Genomic DNA, 26187 nt, shown 5'->3' on the forward strand with positions numbered 1-26187 from the left:
TAATAAGCTCACAAGTTTCCAGAAGACTCTCCTGGCGAGAGGGAGGAGGAGCAGGAACATGGGCCAGTTGCCAGAGATCGATCTGTCCAATTTAAAGAAATTAATTTAATTGTTTGTGGCAGTAGGAGAGCTTGCAGCTGCTGGCTCCAGGAAGCCTGGACAGTAAGACAACACGGCGCCAACACTGCTAGAATTAAGCAAGTGAGGTGAACACCCAGCAGCCGGGACTCAGGAAGCTTGGTGGCTTCATGTCCCTGCAACGACAGACTTGCACACCCAGCATTGCCATTCTGAACTGTTACATCCCAGGGCAGAAACTCTCTCTAAAATCCACACTGGCTGTTAACATTCAGAGTAGCTGGTATGAGATAGTGCTTAAGAAACCCACCACTCTGCAAGCAAAACCTTGTCCTGCAAAATCCAGGGGTCTGTCCAGCAAAGAGGAGCCCCAGCAGGCTACTGGGGTGGTGGGACCCTGTGTCCTAGATCAGGGAGGGGAAAAGCGGGGAAAACATTAACAACTGTGTAATTACAAAATGATGTTTGCTTATTTTCTTTTTTTTTCTTTTTTGCCTCAGAAGATAAGAACAGTTGGAGAAGTATATGCCATGGGGCCTCAGCAAATCTACTGCCAGGATTTGCTGTTTAAAGCTTTCATCCATCCAGTTTTAATCCAAATTAGTAGGAGCTTCAGAAAGGGATCCTGGCAAAGTCACAGCTGGAAAGACTTTCATCATTAATTCTTCCAGGCTTATAAAAACACAATTTAAAAAAAAATAGGAAGGGGGTGGGATGTAACAGCTCTTGGCACAAACTTGTTTTGGTTTGCTTTTTGAGTAAAAACAAAAACCAAAATAAAATCTATATTTAATTAAGAAATAATCTGTATCTTTTGTCTTCGAGATCTTTACAAAAGGCTGAAAATGCTATTCTATGAGATTTATAAAATTAATTTCTTTGCTTCATAAGGTGGCTGGGGGTGAGAGGGGAGGGCCCACTCCCCCGGCCCCAGTGGCACGAGGCCCGTGTATTTTTTTGGCAGGTCATTCCCTGTAGCAAACAGCAGCAGTTTAACAAGTTCAGCCTGCAGCCTGTCAGGTCACTCCGGGGAACACCAGAACGAGGAGGCAGAACAACTGCAGGTGGTGCTTGGGTGCTTGTATTCACCCAGGATGCATCAGCACATTCACACTGCTCATAGCAGCCCCTTTCCTTATGTAATTTCATTCCCTTTTTCCAGGGACTACTGTGTTAAGGAATGAGGTTTGAGCAAAGGCATACAAGTACTCTCTGTCACACAGGCATTTTGAAGAGAGAGTAGGAACTTTCCAAAATCCTCCTAAATTGCTACAGGTCTGCTTATTAATGAGACACAAGGTTCTCTTCAAGACAGGAGTCTATGTCCTATGGTGCTCCTCATGATTCTGTTTATCCTAGTCTCTGCCACAACTGTTATTGCAATAAACCCACTGCACCTGCCTAGCACCCCTAATCTCAGGATCTCATAGCTTTAAGTAAACAGCCTCAAAACAAACCTAAAGGGCAGAACAGGTTATAAAGGTATGAACTGTGACCACAGAGGTATCATTCCACCTACCACATACATTCACACAAAGGACAGGACCACAGCTCAGTGAAGAAGACTGCCTGCGTGTAAGGAGCTATCCTTCCAACTTAAAAGACCCATCTACTCACACGATTTTCTCCACATAGCTATGTTTCATCTCTAGCCAAAAATTACAGTATTTTAGGAACCTTCCCTATTAGGTGCTAAGAACTTTCATAACTAAATTTTTCCTGTACTGAAATTATCTACTTGCATTTCTCCTAGTGATACATCAATAGAAAAATAGATAGAACAAGCATGAGTCTTGCCTCTAAAATACAAGTGTTCAGTGGAAATCTTTCACATCAGTCGCAGGATAAAGCAAAGACACTCTGGGCTGTCCAGTCATGGCACAGAACATTCATTCTTACTCATCAGTCAGAGACATCACATCTTTTGGGACAGATTCCAGAGAAGGAACTATTGTGATTAACTATGACTATTTTACCAATGCCATCTTCTTATGGAGATGAGATTGTTTAGTTAGCAGTTATATATATAAGATTAGAATTAACTACTTGTCCCATCACATACAGTAACATGACCTGCTATTTTGCGCTTTATTAATGAAAAAATTATTAGAACAAATCCATGAAGAAAAAGTTTTAGATTAAAATTTTATACTTCAAGTGGCATTTTAATTGGAAGAAAAAGAACCTAAATAAAATGTTGTTTTGGAGAGAATTACAACAGTGATAATACTATGCTGTTTTTACACGTTTAGATGTTTTTTTATTTTCATCATTTTTATGTAAAGTAAATTTGGATTAGAATTTCAGATGATCATTGCCAATCATCACCTCTCTCCAGCACCCAAAACCTGAATGTTAAAAAATTACCTTCTGGGGAATTTTAAATGAAGCAAAATATCCTGTTCCTACCCAGTGGTACTCAAAGTACTCCTTGTTAGACCTGATACGCATGGCCAGAGCCTCCTGTGCCTTGGTCTGCCATAGGCTGGCAGCAGCCTCTCCTGGGCACCTCACTGAGGGTACAGTGAGCTACTATCCTAACAGTGGCAGCAAAGACACCAAGATCTCCCTCCTATCAATGGATTTTACCTTTCAGCTGCCCACCTCACTTTATGCAACCTGCAAGAGCTGTATAAGATCTTACTTGGCAAACCTGTCTCAAGGTCCAATATCCTTAGCGTAGCCAGATGGAATGTCCATTCTCCAGGACCTTGCGTCTGATGAGGTGTTTCAGCTAACAGAGAGATGACGTCTTGTTTGAGTGGTGTCCTGCACACCCACAGGCCCAGGAAAGCTGTAGCTGATAAAAGCAGTACAAAATACAATGTACAAAATAACAGCATCCATGATAGAAAACTACAAAGAAAACAGTTGTGAGGATACATCCATGAACAGAGATTTTTACAGTCCAATAAGCCAATATGAGAACATCACAGAAATATATTAAAAAGGGTAGCATGGAAGCAGGTAAGATGTACTTTGCTGTTTTAAATTAAATGATCATCAAAATCAATTATATGAAAGAATAAAGTTAAAGAAACATATTTTTTTTCCAAATAGCAAACACGAAAGAAAGGGAGAGAGTCTCTTCATTCTCCTGGGTACCCACAACTCTGTTTGTTTTAGGAGCAGGGAAGAAATCTTCAGACTGAAAAGACAGCCTTGTTTAACCCTGGACCTCAGTTTAAACTGCAAACCAAGCTAAACAGCAAAGAACGAACATATTAAATTTTTCTTCTCTGCTTTTACAAAGGGGTGGAAAGGAGAGTCAGAAAAGAGGGACATTGTGGTGATTGGAGCTGAGCTAGCAGCTGGACCTCCTGTCAGGTAATCCCAGAGCTGCTTATTGTCCAACAGGAAAACCTGTAACCACTGCATATCACCCACTTCAGTCTTGCCTGCTCCAACTGGACATTTTTTTTGTCTCTGGAAAACCTGTGACCAGAGGACAGTGCCCGTGTCACCATCTCTGTGCCACCCTTCTCTGGCTGGTGGCCTTGAAGCTGTGGAATTGTCCTGGCGACAGTGGAAATAACCATTGAGAAGAAATCTTAAAAAGCGGTGATAGAAGGAAAGCAAATAGTGAGAATTATTAAGGTGTTTTTTTCCCTATAACGTTTCTACATTCAACCAGTATCAAAACAGCCAGAGAGAAAGCCCATACTTTATCTTCTAAGCCACATTTTTCAGTAATTTTGGACAGGTGAGCTTGACTGAGAACTCACAAAAATTTGACTGCCTTCTGCCAACTGTGGTGGGCATGGATACCTATGTCCTTCTTTTAAGTCCCAGCTCTGAGCTACAATGTTACTCTAAGGAAAAAAGAATTGATACTGAACAGTTAAGCACTTCCACTACAGCCTTCCAGCCCTGCTGAAAGGCAGAGAGGAATAAAGGGTCCACCAAAACCAGCCTTCAAGAGTTGCTGTTGAAGAGTCCATATCCAGTGAGGCAACACTGCTTCTCTACTGGAGGAGACCCAGAGTCAGATGTTATTCCGCTAACAGACACCAGTTTCTTAGGCTGGTTTACAGGGAGAATTGCACTCTTCTTGAGAAGTTCACCAAGCTGATACATCTACTCCTCTCATTGGTGATAAGGAGAAACTACCGAGTCTGAGTTTCTGTGAGTTTGTCTCGTACCTTGGGTAGAAGTGCAAAGTTCAGCCAAGACCTTTATGCTCCATCTAAAAAAAGCTCTTTGTATGCTTTTATTTGTGTCTCTTTGTTTTAAAGAGAAGACCAAGAAGCAGCAGGGGCAGCACTGGTTGTCACAGCAGGAACAAAAAACATTTTGTCTCCAGGCCTTGTTTCCGTGTGGGTTCTCTGATGTTTAATGAGAGCTGAACTTGTATTACAGCCTTTTCCTTGGAAGAGATTAACTAGGTCTTTTTTTTTTCAACACTTCTGCCTATTTCAACAAAATGTGTACCTTCCTGTTATCTGGTAAGACATCACCAAACCTTGACCTTCTGTTACACTTGGTCATATTGGCTACTAATTAAAGTATTAGAGAGAGAGAGAGAGCAGGCAGGACACACAACGACTGCAGAGAAAATCTATTTCCACTATTTTTCCAATTCCTCTTCCCGTAGATATGCAGGAGGCTTGCAGCCAGGAACACCAACATCAGGTAAAGGGATACTGCGAAAAGAAGGGGCTCTCTCCCTTTGTTGCCTCAACAAATCGCTCCCTACAGGAAGAGACAGCCTCTGACCATATGACCTCGCAGCTGTTTTCAGCTCCTCCCTCCATCCAATTTGCTGCAGCACAACAAAGCATTCCAAAAATAACATTTATCTTTAAAAACTGGAAAATGGCATAAACCACCCCAAAGAAGAGAATGACAACGGCATGAGTTCAGCGCGGGATTGTGAAGTGATGCTCCCCGCCAGGGACAGGAAACTGGAACTACTCAGAAAGAGACTGAATGGAACCAGATTGAACGAAAGTGCCAGAAACCGCGGCCATGGATGGCCAAGTCCTGCTGAAAGGATAACTCACCCGCCTGTCAGTCCTTAGACAGAGCAAGGGCAAGGACTGTGTCACGGCTCTACAGCTATACATGCCTGTGCTTTGCAAGGCTGCACGTACAACAGGCTGGAGCGTGCACATTAAACAAAGAGAAATTTAAACATGAGGAATATTTCCAAATTATAGCTTTAAAGTTGCGGATCAGCAGAGCTTGAACATCTGATTTCAATTCTAAACGATTTTTGATTAGTGGGTGTTGATGCAGTACCCCAAATACACTTGCAGTATCTGTTCAAAATGGTATTCTTGAGTAATGATAGAGCTGTTATGTATGAACTGCTAAACAGAGGCTACAGCACCACTGCTGAAGGGACTAAAAGTTGGACCAGGCAGAGGAGAAATAAACTCAATCATTTTCATTGAACAGACAGAGCCAGATTTGCCACTACCTTCATTTCTGTATAACTATGTAGATCATGTCTGTGTAAGGGAACTTTTACGAAAATGAAGTTATAAAGGCATAATAAATCCATTTAGAAAAATTTCTTGCCTATGAAGAATTGAAAGTAATTTTAATTTGTAAAGTAATAAAAGCTGAATGCCAAATTGTAATGTCAAAAGGAAGACAGGTTTTCAGAAGCAGTAATTTTTGAAGTAATATTTGAAAGTGATCAATTCAAATTCTACTTTCGAAAACTTTTCTGAACTTTTGATCTTGCTCCAAGTTTAGCCCAGAACAACTATTATATGGTTGACATAAGAAGTCTCAAAAAAAAGTGATTTATAATGGAAACAGAGAAAAAAAATCACTATTTGAGAACTTTTTAACACACAACAAATTAGATCCAGAAGGTCAGACAAAGCTGTCACTGAGTTTGTAAGCTTTCCTTCTGCAGCTGAAGACCACAATACACAGAAGAGCAAATTCAGTTAATGAACTTGATCAGATACACACAATGACTCGTGCCTTCCTTGGAGAGGCACTTAAAAACTATGATCTACAAAGATGCTAACATGACCATAGCTGGCGACCTGTGGCAAGTTGAGAAGCGGGGTTCCTCTGGCTGGAGGCAGTAGATGCATTCATCAATGCCCTGCTGAAGAATATGTGGCCATATTCAACCACCAAAATGAGAAGGACCATTAACATCCTGAATTAATGGGCTTAGTGGTTTTCAAATGAGGTATTTTCATGATGGACATGGTGTGGATTCAGCAAAGTCTGCCCTTTAACAAATACAGCTTCAGTTTCAAAGATTTGATTAGGCTTAATACCATTAGGGAACCATTACTGATTTTATGCTGTTGTTGTTACTGGTTTAACTATCAATTTATGAACCAAAAATTGCAGACAGTTGGCTTGACCAAGAGTCAAGGTTTAGGAATGCAAAAGCAAATCCAAGGTACAGATGAGCTTCAGATGCAGACAGGCTTCACAGGGTTTAATAGGCTCTCCAGAGTTTGTCAGGTCACAGAGGCTTTCCTTTTCTTTTTTGTGGGGTGTGCACGTGCCCAGTTGTTTCTTTGCATTTTTTGTTTGTTTTAAATACTTCTGACCTCAGCCAGAGCAAGTGGAATTCATTCAAGCAATTACTGCATGCAATAATTAAAAAAAACTCACGACAATCTTGTTTTATTGTGTACCATATACAAAAAACCAAAACAAATGAAAATTATCTTCTTAATAAGCAATTCTTGATCACCACCATGTGTTTCTCAAACAGCCAGATGTTCACAGTTTAAGAAGCCAAATAATACTACTACTTTTTTGTAAATGTTAATGGTGAAAGAACAATAATAATGGTTTTAGTCAATCATCATTAGTACTTGAAAGTACAAATATAAATTAAATAAGACTCAAAAAACTTGTACAATAAAATCTGCTGTAAACAAAGCTAATTAAAAAGAACTGCTCTCAACCTGTGTTGTGGGTTTCATCTTGTTTTAAAATTAAAAGCAGTATTTGTTTTTCTGAAACATTCAAATGAATGTTCATATCCAGATGTCCTTACAAAGAAACACGATCTCCATTCTTTTCTCATTTTTTAATCTGTTTATATTATATTTTACTTCTGATTGTCTTTTTCTTCCTTGGCAATCCTCTTTGTCACACCACTGAAATACTTCTCACGGAAAGAATTGTGTCCCCTGTATGGCATATACTGGCCATCCAACAAGTAAGAATTCTCATCTTGATCCTGCACGGTATCAAAATGCAAGCATTAGACTTCAGGACAGTATGTTCAGTAGGTATTGCCACTGGTTTGCTTCCAGACTTTTTCAAACACAAGTAAGGGTAAAGTAGTTAGGTTTTTTTTACAATTCAACAGCACCCATTTAAGACACTAGACTGATTTAAAGAATTTATAAAATAGAATGCTAAGGTTTCCACTAGGATTAACAAGAACATATACATTCTACTTTAAAGTCTTAACATTTAACAGAAATGAAATTCCGTATGCCATGAATTCTCATTTGACATTAATCAAATACAAGCTGTAAGTAGACAAAGAGATTTTGGTTGTGATGTTAGTTTTTCTTTGTGTTTCTTAATGTACTCATTCAAACTTCCATTATTCTACTCTGTACAGCAAAATTATGCAAGTTGTCAGTTTTAACAGCACTGCATCACTGAAAATATCTCGTCTGGCATCACAAGAATCTTACCCTTACATGAATGAATGAGCACAGGTACTATGCTACACAGACTTTTATAAAGGAAAACATGTATTTTCCAGAAAAAAATGCCATCTGGTGAATTCCATCACTAAGGCAGGTACAAACAGAAGAGGAACACAGTCAGCTAAAATGAGTTCCTACAGTTATTGAAGCACAATCAGAGAAAATTTTTTTGTGCAGCATTCATATACCTCTGAAAGTTGATACAGTAAATCCCTATACATAATACATATTTGACACCAGCCAACAATATAGTTTAGAAAACTGTCCCACAACATATACAAAGGTTTAGTTCATTGTGTATTATGGCTTTACACAATTACTTGTCAACTAACATTAGCAATGCTATAAGCTAAACAATACATCAAACTTTGACCTGAGTGCTAAAGAAAACTGATGGGACTTCTAAAAACAGTGTTATGCTTATTGATGTCACTTTATTATGCTCAATAGCATAATCCCCACAACCTCTAAGAGGTCACACATGTGTACACCATTCATCTTGATTCTGTAAGAAACAAAATGCTGATTCAGGGTGAAGAGAAGAAAGAGGAAAGAAACTTCTCCTTCCTCTATCCCCAAGCTGATTAAGGCAAAGAGAGGATATACTGTGTAAGAGAACAAACTTCATGTAAAGCACAGGTGTAATAGGAGCATCTGTATTCAAGCCTGGAAACAGGCTTGGTGCACCACTCCACAGCAGAATCTGTCTTGAAAATCCAGGCCTCATCAAAAGCTCTGCAAAACTCTGCTCACTAAATGAGAGATCTGCAGCTACGCATGGGTTTATTGGGAGAGATTACAAAGGAAGCTCCTGGCCCACATCACAATAATTCCAGTTTAAGAGGTTTCATTCTCTACCTCTCTCCTGCACAGGCATGACTGCCTAATAAAGATGGTGATTGCTTAAAAAAAACCCCAAAACCAAACAAAAAACCAACCAACCAAAAACAACAACCAAAAAAAATCAACAGATTGTGAATTGTTCTTTAAAAGAGGGAAAAACAAATTAAAGAAATCCTGAACTACCTGGAGGTAACACTCACTGTTAGCATTTACTAGTCAAAATAGTTTTATGGGCAACATGAGAATTGATCAAAGTAAAATAAATTCTTGGATTTCAGAAACTAATGATTTCCAAACAAATTCTAAATTACGACATTTTGTATCAGGGAGCTGAATGGGTACAACTTGAACACCAGGAATGCTTGTCCAAAAAACTCTTCATTAAAGAATTTATTGTGACAATTTGCACTAGAATTGGCCTGGGCATCAAGCAGCAGCTTGTTTCAGTAAGGAAATCAGTCAAACATCCTGAGTTACTCTCTGTCTTGAGTAGCATAAATTGTTAGAATATGCAAACTAAATATATGACAGGAACATTCTGCAGTAAGAGATCTCTCTTATGGAAGGTGTCAGGGGCAGTGTCAAGTCTCCCTCAAACGCATTAACTGTCCAGTGCAGTTAACATGGATGTTTTTTAACTTTCTTTTCCTTTTTTGTTTTTTTCCTAAGAAAAAAAAGTTTAAATTCAGGGAATGGAGTTGAACCATAGGGTTTTAAGGAAGACAGTCTCTTTCCTTCTCTTGACATGCTGGAAGAGAAATAAGCAGTGTTGCTGGTGACACACAGCTGCATCCAGGGATGAGTAACTTTTTTCTCTCATTTCCTTTGAAACAACCATATGTAGTTTTCAAGGCATAATTGGTTATTTAACACAAAACAGTGAGACTTCCCAAGAAATAATTTAGAAGACCGATCAGCAATGATCAGCCTACTTGGCACTAAGTCAGCTCTTTCCCTAGTGTGTCAGCACTACCAAGAAGACAAAGACTTCTTCTTTTATTTGTAAAATTCAGAACAGGAGATGTTTGTTAATCTCTGGTCATTCTTTATCATCACCATTGGTTCTTATTTTGAATAATATAAGTTCTCAAAACAGCAGACTAATTGCAAGCAGCAGTTACCACATAAATGTTGCTCTGAAATGTTTTATGATGAGTTCTGTGACAACTGCAAACCAACAAAGTTCTTGTCAAAAAGTTACCAAATTGCTTTTAGCTACTTTGAGTTTTCAACTCAACACTTATCTGTTGTAAAGACAACACTAAAATAGGTGTTACAGATCTCCAGTAAATAATGACAGAGGTGGAAGAGAGGAGGACGCTTAATGATAACAAGAAAGTTTTGCTTTTCTTGAAATCTTGGCAAATATTAAGTGATATTCTAAAGATTTTTATAAATCTAGCATGTCTCACTTTGGCTCCAGGGTAATCACCCACATTCAGTTTTTGTTTAAAGAAAAACATTCTTCCTAGCCCTATCACCTCTTCCTACCACTCCACATCTGGTACTGGACAGTAGCTACAGAAACCACTTGTACTAATATTATACAGCTATAAACAAAACGGACCAGTTACCAAAACGGGGACAACAGGGTCATATCCAGGAACAGACACTGCTAAATTCAACAGGAAAAATTCTACACCAGTAACAACTCTGGAGTGACCATGTGACATGGAAATTTTGGGGTGAGCACTGTGCTGGGAGGAACAATGGCAAAAGTTGCCTGAAACAGTAATTTAAAAAAAAAAAAAGTTTTAAATGTTAATAAACAAACAACTTCTCTGCTCATACTGTGCATATGCTGGAAAAGCCTATTCATATCAACACTGAGTTCAGTAAGAAATCTTTTCCAGTTGGCATGATTTCACTGTAAACTTAAAAAGAACAGACTGGATGCTCACTAGACAGTGAGTTATACACCACCTTTTGTGAGGCTTTTAATTCAACATATATGATCTTCATGTTAATGATTAGTTACAATAGACCAATACTTCACCTAGACATACTCACTTTTTGCATTCATTTTGGTCTCCTTTTTATTACAATTCAAAACAAAATGCACCATCAATTTCAGTAACTGACTGAATTCATCTTCATTTAAGAGTTTAGAGTGTTAACAGTGAAATCAAATTTGCTGTGAAATCTGCAATTCCTTACTGGTGGCAAACCCTGGGGAAACCAAAGAACTGCATAATGACACTACATGATTCGTAGAACTTCTTAGCCACTTGCAAGTGCTGCACTAAGCTGAATTAAAAGGCAGCTGTGAGGGTCTGTTACAGACCAGTTTAGTAAAACAGACAGGAACTGTCTGGAAACATAAATGTTTTCATATTCATAAAAATTCACTCTTTCATTTAAGAAAACAGCCAAAACACTATCTATTGAATTTTATGATCACATCTGGTGAGTCAAAGAAATATTCAATTCAAAGGTTGCTCAGGATATTAAGAAAGGAAAAGCCATGTTCCAAGTAAGGGATACTGAGGTGGGGAAATCTTAGACACCAAACAAGACCCTAAACCAGGCAGGCATTGGCTAAGGACTCAATATGCATTTTGTTCTTTAGATAAGTTTTACATCATCAAAAACCATACATGGGTTCTGGTATCTTCAGATTATCAGACATTTGGAGTCCTGAATATAAGCACTTGCACAGTTTTATCTAAGCAGTAAGCCTGCCAAATATTCTCAGGTGCTCAGAGCTAAGCATTTCCAGACATGAACCTGTCAAATCATGTACTGAAGAACAGGTGATGCACAAAACAAGAATAACAAATGACAAAAGTCTAATCACAGAATGGTGGATATATTTTTTAGATTAGAACATGTTATCCTACAGCACTGGTATTAATAAAACTCCTGCAGAAAACCTCCCTGAAAACCCTGAGACACACATGTCAAAAATTTTCAGCATCTACCCTCCTGGTTCGCTACTGGTGAAGTTGGCAGCTCCGACACTGGACTCCAACTATGGTGCTTTTAAAAATTCAGGTGTTGCTTGAGAACTCCACTTATCATGAGCATTATGAGCACAGTACTGAAACCCTGCTGTGTTATTAGTGCAAGCACCATGCAGACACAGCAGTTTGACTGTATCTCCTGCCATCTGAAACAGCTCTTCCAACTGACAGGGATTGTACTAAAAGCACTTGCTCACTGTGTGCATTTTCATTAAGAATTTGTCTCACAGTTGCTTAGCATCTCTTTTAACAGTATTGAGTGGGAGAAGCATCGAGAACGGAAAGGAGACCTGAATGCAATATTTCCTCCCCTCAGTGCCTCAGGAGAGCCACTTAGTGTGTCCCAAAACAAAAAAAGAGTCAGTGTGCTTCACTGTACTTTCACAACTTCAATATTATCTCAAAAACTAAGAGCTCTAAAGATGAAGTATCGAATATGGTTTACCTGTACTGAAAGACCCACAAAGCCATTTAGTACATACTTGGGCATCAAGTTAAACTTGATGGGATCCACAAACTTGTGGATGGGATTCACAAGTAACCATAAGTTCAAAGATCTTTTTCACACTATTCAGGGGCTTGCTTGGGATGAAGAGTTTACCAAAAACTGAGAAGAAAAAGGAAAAAAACCAAACCAGAAACCTTATATCACTACCCAATTTTCCAGAAGCTCTAAATCTGATCATAAAAACTCAAGTGTGATAGAAATAAGGATCAACTGGTGAATAGCACAAACTTGTCATGAATGCTATAACTACTATTTTACACAATATAATCAAGAATTCAAGCTTACCTTGAATTCTTTCACCTTTTCCATGGTAATCAGGCGCCTTGATGTGTGGCTGGAAAGCATCTGCTCACAGTTGCTAATAATTTTCAGGCACGGGTGGCGGGGAATGATTTCTTCTGTATATCTGGAAAAAATTAACATTCATAATGCTGTAAGCTCATGAAGTGGAAGACTTGTATCTGAAACAAAATTCTTACAGACTCTTCACAAAAAGGTTTACACTAGAAAGTTGTTATGCACTTTAATCTGATTAAAGAAATTCAGATATCGGTGCTCCAGAGTTTTGACAACATATATTTCAATCATCTTGTGACATATAGTGTATAGAATAAATTAAAAGCTCACAGTAAAGAGACACAACCCTCCCCCTTTTTTCATGTGTATTTAAATTACATTAATGTATGCACACAGGTCTGCCTCTATAATGTCAAGTAGAAAATATCTCAGCCAACCAGAAATAATAACTTATCCAATGGGAGCTGTGATTTTAAAAACATATTCCAGCCAACGTATATGATGTTGCACGAATAAGAGACTTAACTCCGGCTCCCTAAAAAGAGACCATTATGCTTCAATTTCAAATCTTATTAAGCCAGATCTTAATAGACAATGACATTCCTGGACTTCAACATTTGGTGTTACAAACCTATCTCATCATAATTACTTTTTCTAATGGCAAGAAAAAAAATCCATTATCATTTAGCATTAGATAGCAGCAACACTGGCTTACAATTAAATCCTATCTATAGAAGCAAGCAGTTAGTGTTTTAAATGCCCCATCTCATATGCATACTATTTTCTGTAGAAAGTGCTTTCTCTAGATTGCCTTCAATCTTTCTATTTCTATTGCTGAAAGAGGAATTTAAAGATTTAAGACCTTTTGTAATGGTTTTGAGTTTAGGCCTTCCTTCCTGGTCGCCAGGAAGGAAGGAAGGAAGTATTCCATCCTATTCCTTTACGTAATCCAAACATATAAGTAGACAGAGAGAGAAGCCTCTTCCTCTCTTCCCTTCTGGTGAGGTTTGGAGACACCAGATTCCCCACAGCCGGTCTCGTTTCTGTGGGGGAGCTGGGGCCTGGCTGGGCCTACGGGGCCTGTTGTTCCTGCTGATCTGGAGTCCGACAGTGTGGTTGGTGGTGTTTGGGCGATTGTGCTATCCCAAGGAAAGTAGTAAGGTATTCTTTTGCTAATTCTTTAGTTTGCTAGATCCTGAGGGTTTTTTTTGATTGTGTATATCTGTTTTGGTTTTTTGTTGTTTTTTTTTTTTCCCCTTCCCCTTCCTTTCCCTTTTGGGATTGTATATAGTATTTCAACTGTATTTGACTGTAATGTACGTAAATACATTTATTTTAATATAGTTCGGCTGGATTTTTCATAGTTTTTTTTTCTTTGCTCTTTGCCAGAGGTTTTTGTGCTGGGTCTGCGGACTTGGCATGGAGTCAAGTAAAACTGAGACACCTTTGCATGGGACTAGAGCAGCAAGAAGTATTGACCTAGCTAATATAATAAACATGAGATCAGACACCCTTCCCATATACTGAAACATAGATCAGTCATTTAGTCTTAGTTTTTGTAATAAGTTGTCATGTAATAGTTACTTCCACATAACACAGAAAATGGGTTTTGGTATTGTCAGGGACTATGACTTTGTACAAAATGTCTGCTCTCATGATTCTCCAATGCTTGGGAGTCAACAGGAGTCAGACATCAAAATGCAGAACTAAACAACTGAAACACCTATCACTTCAACTTATAAGGTATGAAAGAGGAGTTTTGAATTTTTCTTGTGAAGAGGTGGATTTTATGAATGCACTTTACAAAGTAAAGGTATTGTTCTGGGAGAAAGAGAAGACAAATGTAACACAACTCAAAATAGGATCCCTCTAGGTGCTGATGGAAAACTTGGTATTTCTTAAGATAACAGTGAGCTGTTAAACAAGTAACTCAATACCAAACACAGATTTGTAAATAAGAAAAAAAGAACCCCAAACAGTACTGCCTCTTTGTTTGCCTCAAAACTTCCAGACTGCAAAACAACCTTTCAGTCACTTCTCATGTGGAATCAACTTGCTACTTCCGCTAGCTGACATCAGAACATGCTTTGGACAAAGGAGAATAAAATTATTTCTCAACTGCTCTTTCTATTATACAAGACTTTCGATGCATCTAGTAGCACCAAACTCGCTCTTTCTCCTACAAAGGTAGGCACTCCACCACATCATCTTAAATTTTTATATATACAATAATATATATAGAAAATATATGTAATAAAGTTTATACATAAAGTTTATAAATATATAACATTATAAAAGACTGACTGCAAAGGAATTAAAAGAATTCTGACTCAACAATGACTTCAATGTCAGACTGAAAGAGTAAACTTCGGAGTGAGATGCTATCTTGCAGAAGGAGAGATCATTATCAGTTTGTTAAAAAGCCTTGTCAGCATTAATGCATGTATTTCTACATTCTTTCAGGTAAAACTCAGAACCTTATCAAGTAAGGAATACAGAAGCAGTGGTTTTAACAGACACCCAATTCAATCCAGTTTTGGCTTTAATTTAAGGTAATACACAAGGATCTCAAGAAATGAAATTGAAGGCAGGTGTTGCCAAGGGATATTTGATAATGCAATATGTTAGTAGAAAGTATCTTCCCTTCCCCCTACATACTTGTTTTAATGTCTGTTCCTTTGTTCAGCATTACAACTGAAAATAAACTGACTGTACTAATATTCCATGCTAATATAGTGACTTCAGTATTTCAATTCACAGTAGGATGTACAAATTCACTTTTTATGAGGCAACTTAACTAGACCTCCCCAAAACAGCAACCAAAGTAGATCCTGAACGTGCAGTTCCCAAGTTATTTGAAGTGAGGAAACATGTTTTTTATCAAAGTTCAATGAGCAGACAGAAAAACTCTAGTATCTTGATGAACAGAATAAATTCAGTAAATCCAAACTGTTTTTATTGACATTAAAATCTTAGAATTCACAATCACACACAGTCTGTTGGGGCTAAGCATGTATAGACAGACATTTTGAACAACAAGCTATAATACTGTTAATGGTATTCATTGCTTTGTTTTTTTAATTATCTCACAATAAAAAAAAGCCTAAAGATACCAATTCTATCATTTATTAAAAAAATGCAAACTGCTAAGTGCACTCTTCTGTTACAGCAGCACGTAAAAGAAATGGCTCCATTTGATTTCCAAATTTTCAAAGCGTGTGATATATAGGATATATAGGACTGGCACAAGCCATTTCCATGATGAAACCAGGGACAACCACCACTTTATTCATCAGTAATATTTTGACTGTACACAGAAACATCTGACATTGTAAAAACTACCTTCAGAGCACATCTGTATCTGGAAGATACTTTGAAAAACCTACAGAACTCTTCACTTTACAGCGAAACAGTTTAAAAAAAACCCAAGCCAAAACAAAAATACCATCAAACCTTATCTAAGAGATGCTTAAGTAAGGTATGCAAACAGCTGTCTTTCCTTTTAAACTCAGTTCTGAACTCAGGCTGCACTACTGAGCAGACAGGATCCCGCAGTCTCTGCTGGCCCCTCTCGTCCTTAACAGGGCTGCTCCCTTATGATTCTTGCCTCTCACTACCATCTCTTGGTCATTTGACTTTTATTTCTCAGAAGAAAGCTAAATTAGTAGTGCCAAACTTCAAAGAACCAAGAATGCTTTTCATAGGACCTTGTCACACATCTTTATCAATTACTCTAGAGAAACACATTCTAATACGTACCTTGAAAGTTTAATTTCCTAAGCTTAAACCTCAACTCACTGGATGTACATTTGCAATGACACACTAAGGCTTTTTCTGTTTGGTAATAGTCAGGAATTATCGCCATTCAAAAACCTTATTTCAAAATCTGGTTTTCCTCACACAAAGTTTTAAAATACGAAGTCTGGCCACTACTCTTGAGAGCTGGTGCTATGGAAGCTCCAGCTGTACTGTGCCCCAAAAGAAACACAGTGAGAGTGCAGCAGCCATTCTGACTTACAACATAACAGAAATCAACAATACATACTCAGGCCTGTATATTGGCAGCCAGTAAACTAATCTTCCTCCCATCACCAGATATTCTGCCGCAAACTTCAACAGGTCAAAAAAGATGTCACTTAGATGATAATTGGATGAAACGAAGATGTGATTTTCTGTGCTAAACAAAAAATGTACAAGTGTAAACAAACATAAAAGCACGGGTAAAACCTACATTTCTTAAAATAATAACTAAAAAAAACCCCAAACCAAAAACAGACCACAAAAGCACTATCTGACACTTGCAAAACTAATTGTGACAATCCAGAAATACAACTTCTAATATGAGGAATATGACTTTGCAAGTTCCCATAACTGGCTTTTCAGACTATCATCTTTAGTATTTGAAGTCAAAGAATCACAGTTATACTGGGAATAGTTGTTTCTTAACAGCTTTCTTAACAATTTAGAGCAAAACGCAGAAGAAAATGAAGGCCAGGCAGTGGAGAAGCCATGACCTATTTCTGAAAAGAGCAGTGGAAATCCAAAAGAGCAGAGGTTGGGGTAAAGTAGGGGTATTCTATTTTAGACTGATTTTGCAGCCTACAGAGACTGAAGAGAACTTTCTGAGAATAGGAAATAAAAGGTAATGATGGCTCACAGAGGTGACAGATAGGATTCGAAATCTGAACACACACAAATGATAAGCAGGGAGAACAAAACCAAAATGATTTCAGGAAATGACATACTGGTTTTGCAAACAGAGTAAAAAGGGCTTTTCTTCTTTAATTTATATTGCCACCATTTTTTTAACTGTTGATAGCCGACCAAGAAATAGTAAAGATTCTAAAACTATGACTAGATTTCCATTAAGACATTTATATTCTACAACAGATGAGACAGCTTACCTACCTTCTTTCAACTGACTTAACTGCTTCCTTTTGTGAACCTGTTCTGCGAGTAGCTTCTCTGATACCATATGGTGCTAGACAAAGCAAATGCATAATGCAGAGATGAGAACCTCATTCCTTGTCCAAATAACACACAATTATACCATACATACACGACAGTGCATAAACCGTGGCTTATACAAAGTTAAAAAAAGAAAAGCTAAGCAAGGGAAATTTCTTCAAGATCTATTAAAAGTTTATTACTCCAAAAGGTTACTTTAGAACTGATTCAAAGAAAGTCCTTCAGCTTTCTAAGAGCTTCTAATAGCCTAGAAGTTTGCTACACTACAAAGAACAATGCTTTTCTGCTTTGTTGATTAAAAGATATTCCTCAGACTTGAAACATGTGACAAATAATACCATCCTCTTTTGTTTGCCAGACATGAACATGTCCCCTATAGCACTTAGTTAACCTTTTTCAAAATGAAATTAAATACATTGGAATTTCTTGCCAGTACATGACACAAATGGTAATTCTCTCACATAAGAACCAGAGATGGCTTTTTCTCACACATTTTTGCACATTTCTGATAACATAACATACTTATTTCATGTTCAAAACCTCTGGTTTTGTGAGACTTGTTTCAGCATCATGGAAGCACCAATATAACCACCGCAGAAGTCTTACAAATTGTGTCACACTCAGTTCTGAGTCCATATTAATATTCTACACTGTTTTATTGCCAAATGGACCAAATAAAAACTAGCAAGCAACCTACGAAGAAAAGTCACACTCCCTATTCCTAATTAATATGAATGTCTCATCATAAGAGTCAGCACTAGAGATCAGAAATTGCTGTATCAAGGTCTTTCATTTATTCCCTTAGTTTCTATTCCCTCTCATACATGACAAATGGTGTTTAGTACATAGGTTGCTAAAAGAGCAAAGGATCCTTCCAAAATGCTAATGCTTCTAGTGGTTAAGTGTATTGGAAACACATTAAAACTTCTCTTTGGAAGCATTACAATAAGCATTTAACATAAATCTTCAGAAGTCCGTCAAGGCTGCATGGCAGACTCCAATGTCCTGCAGATCAAGTTCTAACAGCAACATGTACCATTCTGATAAGAAGTCTGTGCATCAATAAAGTTACGCTTTTACTGAATGAGACTTCTTCAAAGGATGATTTCCAGCCATATTGATTTCTGCTGGTGAACATAATATTCTTTCCACGGAAGAAAGAGTTACTGCCAGTTTTGTTACACATTTATAACTACCCTTAAAATAAATGCAGAGATGTCAAATGCGGATCCAATTTCCACAGTGCTGCTCTCAATAACCATCTTTGATAAACTGCAGATCTGAGCACTCATCCAGACATTAGATCAACACACATAGGCACAGACACAGGCAATAATCTTTCAGTCACTGCTATCAGGCAACAAAAAGCAGTAACAAACTTACGGTCTGTAATGATTGCATCGAACAGCATCCCTTTTCGCCATATTGGTCTGGAAGAATCAGCAACCAGTGCATCGAGGTAGTATTTCTCTAAACCATACTGTCGGAGATTTGCTCTGATATTTTCATCTGGCCCTCTCCATTTCTGGTTCTTTCTGCTTGCCTTGCCTGGGAAGGGAGAGGGCCCAGAGAGGGGGAAAAAAAGCACACTCAACAAGAAACTATTATATAAGAAAAGCTTTTCATATACTCTACCATTTAATTTAAAGGAAAATAATTAAATGTCACTACAAAACCTGTCAAAAGTACTTGCAGTAAACTTCAGAAGTAGTAAGAAATAATGAAAATACACTAGAAAAGTTCTGCTGCACCATCTGCACAGGGTGTCCCAGAACACGTTTGTAAAAATGTTGTTTTGTTAGACATTCTCTCTGACCATCAGTCAGAATCCTGTCCACTAGGTCAGATACAATTTGCACTGCAGATTTTCAGAGAAGTAAGAATAAGATTAGACTTCCTGGGTTAGGTTACAAGAAGTTTCCTACATCACAGGTTAAGACAGCACACAGTTGTGGTAATTATTATTTGGAATTTTGTTTGGGTTTTATTATTCCTTTTTTAAAATATTTCCTGCTTAAAAATAAGATAATATTTTATCTAGGATACATGTAAATTGGTGAATAAAAATAAGCATGACCAAATAAATCCTAATAAGATTAATACTGCTTTAAAATCCACTAAGTATCATCCACTACCATCCTAAATTCCAGAGAGCAAGATTTCAGTGGTTTAGAAATAGGTAACATACCTAATCCGTGGATTGTGTTGTAATCTATATCAGTACCACACACATATGCTCCAAAGTGTGCTGAGGAGATTAGAAGGCCACCTACACAGGAGAGAAAAGAGGAAAAATATAAACTCCTGTCATAAATGTTACTTGTGTTGGAATTTTTTCCTCAGGAACTTCAGGAGTTTACAGCAGTAGCACACTAGACCCAAAGCTAGACCCAAGCATAAAAAAAAAGAAACTAAAAAAAGAAACAAAACTACCAACCTGTTAGAATCACTATGCAACTATAATCAGAAATAATTACACCAAGTCCCTTGTCTGCTATACCTGATTCTCCTTATCTTACTATGCCTTATGTCACTCCTTATCTTTTGAGACTGCTCTTAGGAGTTTGTTTATGGTTTTCTGTATTTCAAGGCAGTAAGATTCTTTAATCATTACATGAATCAAAACTTTTGATACTACTTTGCAAGGAACAGAATTTCATATTGTTGGCACACAATTTGAAAAGTCATCACCAAACAAATAGCAGTTTTCCTGTGTCTGTTCTCAAAGTATCTCCTTAACTGTGTCTAAAATCAAACTTGTTGTAAAATGTGGCCATTCCCTGCATAAGAAACAATGGTCAAGAGCCTTGCAAATGTAAATATGTCCAATAAACAGGGAACATCAAAACAGTTCCTGTAATTGTTATGCTGTGTGAAAACTATATACAAATGCATTTTTCTGTGAGTATGCTGCCTATTTTGTCAGCAGTTTTACCAGTGTACTTATTCTGCAATAAAATAATTTTTTTAATTAATACTATTGCAATCTGCTTTACTAATTTACAAAAAAAAAAAAACTAACAGAAAAGCATGTGTGATTTCCCCTTTAAACTTGATAGCAGTTGAACAGACCACAAAAATGAACAAATGACATTACCTCTTTAACAGCTTCCAAATGAAACAATGGACAGACTGTAGAAGATTACCAAATACCTGTGTGGTCAAGTTATTATGTAGCTAGCAGAATGGTTTAAAACAGAACAGTGTCTGAGAACAAGGCTGTGAACCCCACATTACTGGTGTCAACAGTCCTGCTAAAATAAAGGGGAAGATTGCTGCAGGATGAAGAGTTGACAAGCACAGGGAACAATGTGCAAGCTGGCTGTGCTGATGACACCAGTTTTCCCATTCTCAGGGAGCATGGAGAGAAGCACTTCAGGTGGCTGAACTACCCTGAGCCATCCACTCAGCACAAACACCTCCCTAACATGCCCTGTGTGCATGGGCTAAAGGATCCCATCTCAGAGTACTCCTACACCATATGGTAACCAACTCTACAAAAACCAAATGTGAGGGAGAAAGAAAAGTTTTCAAATTCCTCTGATTTTTTCTGGATCAAGGAAGTGGATCAGGGAAAAGCAAGGCTACTCACCCCAGAGGAGTCACCCATTGCCCTTCTTGGTTGCAATCCCTGAGAAGAGATGGGCAGTACCTCCAGAGGGTCATGACAAATTTAGCTAGCCCTGACCCCAAGTAAGGCATACCACCCAGTCCTATAAAAAAAGTAAGAAGAAAGTACTTTGCCCATCTAAGAATGCTTTTAATCATAAGCAAAAAAAAGTTAGGAAAACATGAACTTCAAGTTTTCAATAAATCTCAGCTGGTACTAGTTCAATTGTGTTCACACAGAAGGTGCATGAATACTTAAATACAGTAATAGGGCCAGCTCTTTGATCTACTATATGAAACATGCTAAGAGGGTTAATCAGGGAATCACTGTGTCCCCTGATGACTATTAGCAGAATGCCAGTGGCACAGAACTTCATGCCTTTCTATCGTATGCTTATTCCCCCATCTCTCCAGCACACACGAGGACTGGTCATAGCACTGTCCCCCAGAATGTCAAAGAAAAAAATTCTTGTCATTTGCGACTACACAGTATCACAAACTGGCAAAGAGAAAGTAAGGACAAATAACTTCGAATGGTATAATCAACAAGATTACTGAGATAACCTGAACAGATTGTCTAGGAGGAAGCACAAAATATTAAGGTAGAAGACTTGATTTATTCTTCCAGAAAGCTCCAAGCTTCTTTCTGCCCAACACTGAGGAAAGGATATCTAAACATTTATGGAACTTAAAAACAATCCCGGATGTTCCAATTCTGCTCTACAATAAGAAGGGGAATCAAGTCTCCTAAAAGCCAGCCTGGTCAAAGAGCACTTCATATTCCAATGACAAATGCCAATTTGCCACTGTTACACTAATGTGGAAGACTTGTGATTTGGCTTATGCAAAAACCAGTTTCTTTCTAACAAGCAAGCACCGTTTTGCAAGGCCATTCTGATTTGGCACTATTTACATTTTCAGTGTAAAAAAAAAAAGGAAGAAACCAAGCCAGGTAATAAAGCTGCATCAATAAAGAAATCTGAACCACAGTTTCAAAATGCTCATCAAATCCTGTATGTATGTTCTTTCTAAACCAATCAGCAGACTCATGCAGCTTTAATCTCTAGCCTTTATATTACAGATATCCAGGGCAAAAAATCCCCCAAAAATGTAATTCAAACCACTAGGTAATTTGCTGAGAATTTTATATACTTGTATTGTATTTGCTACCTTTCAAACTGAAAAATGATTTAACATTTATATAGAATTTCTATAGCTTTGCCATTTCCATGTGATATTTCTTCCTCTGTCTTTACCTTCCTTTTCATTCCCATGAGAATGAATGCTCTCAGAGATTTTCTTTTTGTTTAGCAGATTTTTGTAAGAAGATGCAAAGCCATAGATACCAAAATCAAACAAACTGCTCACAGATAAGTAGAGGAATTTCCTGAACCTTTCAAAGAAGGACAAGCACAAGGATGAGAAGAAAATTTCGTAAGACATTATTATGCATGAAAAAAATCCAGATCATATATGAACAAAAATTTAAGACAAAAACATAAGAGTTCACTGAAGCCTTGTGTTTCTGTAAATATTATATCCCTGGTTTGTTTTCCGTGGTACAGAGAAGATACATGCTATTAAGAATTTATCCTACTGGTGACCCTGTAGTGTTGTCTTCTCTCTCCCTAACTTCTCTGCAGTCATTTCTGCAGAAAACTATCCTCATCCTTCCATTAACGTAAGCATTTTTAATTGTACGCATTTCACACGTGGTCATCTTGATCAAAGTCTAGCAAGTTGGTCAGGAGGGCCAAAGGTATCCGGGGGGGCATCAGGCAAAGCATTGCCAGCTGGTTGAGGGAGGGGATTGTCCCGCTCTGCTCTGCACTGGTGCGGCCTCACCTGGAATATTGTGTGCAGTTTTGGATGTCACAATATAAGAAAGATGTTAAGCCATTAGAGAGCACTCAAAGGAGAGCAATGAAGATGTTGAAGGGCCTTGAGAGGAAGCCGTACGAGGAGCGGCTGAGGGCATTTGGTCTGTTCAGCCTGGAGAAGAGGAGACTGACGGGAGGCCTCGCTGCAGTCTGAAACTGCTGTGGATGTGGAGGGGCAGACACTGATCCCTTCTCTCTGGTGACCAGTGACAGCACTGGAGGAAATGGCTTGAAGCTGAGTCAGAGGAGGTTTAAGTTAGATATCAGGAAAAGGCTCTTCACCGAGGGGGTGGCTGAGCACTGGAACAGGCTCCCCAGGGAAGTGGTCACAGCACCAAGCCTGACAGAGTTCACAAAGTGTTTGGACAGTGCTCTCAGGCACGTGGTGTGACTCTTGTGGTTGTCCTGTGCAGGTTCAGGAGTCGGACTTTGATGATCCTTGTGGGTCCCTTCCAACCCAGGATGTTCTATGATTCTACTCTATGATTCTAAAATCCAGGTCAAAAACACAGCCTTCGTTACATTTTTGAAGAAACTACTATAGGTAGCTTAATGCAATATACTCTGCTATGATTATATGCCACAACCTGACACAACAGATCAGCTATTTCACCTACACAACAGCTCAGTTTCCCTGAGTCAAAATGTACTTTTCTGTCATATGTGGAATAAAAGCTCCCCCTCCTGGATAAACTAGGAAAAGTTCAGCTGGGGGCGGATATGTGGTGTGAGCAGTATTATCCTGAAGACAGGATGTGAAGGCACAACAAACTGATCTCTACTGAATGCTATGACCTAACTATTGTTATGGTGTGTTAAAAGCCTGGACGTGCCCTCAGCACTCTAAATAGCCACCTCTAAAATGCTACTCCTTGTAATCCCCTGAAAGTGACTGCGAGAAGTGCATTAGCCAAATTTCACCTCTTGGTCACTTTGGATCTTAGGCAGTCCATAACACATATGAAGTAGTGTTTAACCCATGGTGCATAAAATAAAACCATGAAGATAGATTTTTTAGAAGCGTGAAATAAACTGTTTAAAGCTTTGGAAGTTGGTCTCCTTCCCCCAAAATCCCTTTCAAGTTAACAGACTACTCATTTTACAATCACCATTTTGCCTTTGGTATCCTCTCAAATATCAGCTGAGCACCAGAAGCCACTGCACCAGGTAAAACCTGGTGCAAACAGTAAGACAATCTTCCAGTTTTTCCCACCAGTGGAAAAAAAAATATATATACCTGTTCCGACAAATGGATCATATACAACATCATTGGGTTTTACTCTCCCATGGTTGGCCATAATGAAAGACAGGCAGGCATCCATGCTTGTATTTCCAATGAAGTGCCTCTTCTTTACACTGTAGGATTCAATGAGTTCTCTTTGGCCATCTGCAATCTGTTGAAACATTTAAAATCCCTGTCAGGTCTTAAATACAAGATATAGGCAGGCAGGCTAACATGTGCTTAAGTGACACCATCCAAAACCAGGTAACTTCATTTCATAACACATCACCTTGCTTTCTGACGTCTGAAAATATGACAGACTTCTTTCCAAGCAACAGATATCTTGGTTCAATACCTAGATAAATTCTTCAAGACAGAGGTTAAAAATATACAAACATTTTAGACAGAAAATTCTTCTGAAGAAATAACTATTATAGCAACTTTGCTATTATTCTATCAGAAAAACAATTCCTGGCAATTCAGAGTTAAAGAATTTCAAAATTAAGAAGAGGAGAGATGTATGCATTGCATTGCACATACACACACGTATGCTTAAAGTCATACAGAACTTCCTTCTTCACTGGCACTTCTGCCATGCTCAAAATCTAAATTTAGGATAGCGCTGACAGATCAGAATTTAATGGAAAAGCAAACAAAGACCAAATGCTAGTATTTTTACATCAGACTTCTAAAATATGTTGAAGAAGACCAACGCAATCTGCAAGAAGACATGGTCAAAAGCTCTTCCAACACTATCCCCCCATCTCTGGTCAACATCAGTCTTACTGGGTAAACAAAATACATTTGCCTATCTTTTTCAGGTTAGTTTACTCAATACTTCAGAAATCCAGCACAGATGGGCCAACAGCTGCAATGTTTTACAGTATTGTCACAACCCAGAGTGCTTACACATTAATCACATGCAGAGAGAACACTTACAGGTCCTAACAGATCACTTGGATGTCTGACTTCCCTGTACACAAGCCACTGACTATAGCTGTACAGCCTCTTCAGTGGTTCTCCCTCCTTCCAGCTGCCCTTTGCCCAGGACACTGCTAGCACACATTCCCATCACTGGTTAGTGTCATTCCGGAAGATGTCCTTTGGGAAGCCACATTTTCCTCACAAAAATATAAAACACCAGATCAAATTTCCTCAGGATATCCTAATAATGCGGCGGCTTTAGAGTGCATACGGCCAACAGGCAAGAAGGTTTGTAGTGAAGACCTCAGCTGACAGGCTCCAGACAGTTTTTATAACTGGTTCCTGCTGTAGGCCCTGCACTGCCAGTGTCTCCTCGGGCCTGTGCACTGAACCTGCTGATGTCCAAAGCCTCAGGGATCAGTCTATACCTTTCTGTGGAGGTTCCTGTCACGACCTCTTGAAGCACTTAGAGAATGCTCTAGTGGGCCTGACGCAACTCAGCAGGGCCACAAGCCACCTATAGTTCTGTATATCTTTCTACATGTCTGAAACACTCTGCTGGTGCTTTCAGCTGCAGCCGGTCCCACAATAACATAATACACCACCACAGCTGCGCAGTCTCACAGCTGTGCTGAGTTCTCTCGGTGGAGGGCAAGAAGGTGTGTTTCCAGATACAACTTCATTTTTTCCACCTCCAAATTGCTCAATAAACCCACTTTTTCCTAGTCACAGTAAAGTTTCCCAGACTTGCAGCAACAGATTCAGACATAATTATATTGTCTGCTTCCATTGAAAGTCAATACAATTTTTTATATTTCAACTGAAGAATACTTTCCTGAAAATACAAGCTTATAAGAACTGAAGTAAGCATATTCACGCACCCATCTACCAAAATACAGATGAAAGGGCTCTTCTGGAACATTATTTGGGTTCATTCCATAATCTTCCAAAATCCAGAAGATGTGTTCTGGATTCTTTAAATTTACTTTTCCTTTGAATGGTAGAAACTCAAGGGCCTATACAATAAAGAAAAAACAGAGTAAAAAAAATGTCAAACCAGGGTCAATTTTTTAAATAGAAAAAAAACCAAAACAAACTCTTGCCCCCAAAAAACCCCACCACAATTTTACTAGGAGAAATGATAGATAAGTATTAAAAAGTACATTCTCAATTTTATCTAGATTTTTGAAATACCTTTCTTGTAAATAAAAATACCTCAAATGATTACGAATTAGAAATC

General features: G+C 38.3%; 1 protein-coding gene and 1 long non-coding RNA gene across 16 annotated transcripts in view; one reads left to right on the forward strand and one right to left on the reverse strand.

Annotated features, from left to right (window-relative positions):
* TRMT11 (tRNA methyltransferase 11 homolog) overlaps nt 1-26187 on the reverse strand; it is a 105621-nt gene that overhangs the window by 72561 nt on the left and 6873 nt on the right. For 6 of the 15 annotated variants that reach the window (XM_051792221.1, XM_051792219.1, XM_051792220.1 and 3 more), the window contains exons 6-12: nt 25829-25963; nt 24039-24195; nt 19501-19581; nt 18696-18860; nt 17253-17325; nt 16390-16521; nt 12333-12453 (exon numbers count right to left, since the gene is read on the reverse strand). In XM_051792221.1, the coding sequence (XP_051648181.1) occupies nt 12333-12453; nt 16390-16521; nt 17253-17325; nt 18696-18860; nt 19501-19581; nt 24039-24195; nt 25829-25963 (864 nt within the window). The other 9 variants (XM_051792216.1, XM_051792230.1, XM_051792231.1 and 6 more) reach the window with 6 other exon arrangements.
* On the forward strand, nt 13213-17242 carry LOC127473097 (uncharacterized). The gene is made up of 3 exons (XR_007905277.1): nt 13213-13500; nt 14808-14896; nt 16811-17242. It is a non-coding gene; the product is annotated as an uncharacterized LOC127473097 (long non-coding RNA).

Source organism: Manacus candei, unplaced genomic scaffold, assembly GCF_025592945.1.
Source record: "Manacus candei isolate 608988 ecotype Guabito, Panama unplaced genomic scaffold, ASM2559294v1 h1tg000034l, whole genome shotgun sequence".
In the NCBI taxonomy this organism is placed as follows: Eukaryota; Metazoa; Chordata; class Aves; order Passeriformes; family Pipridae; genus Manacus; species Manacus candei.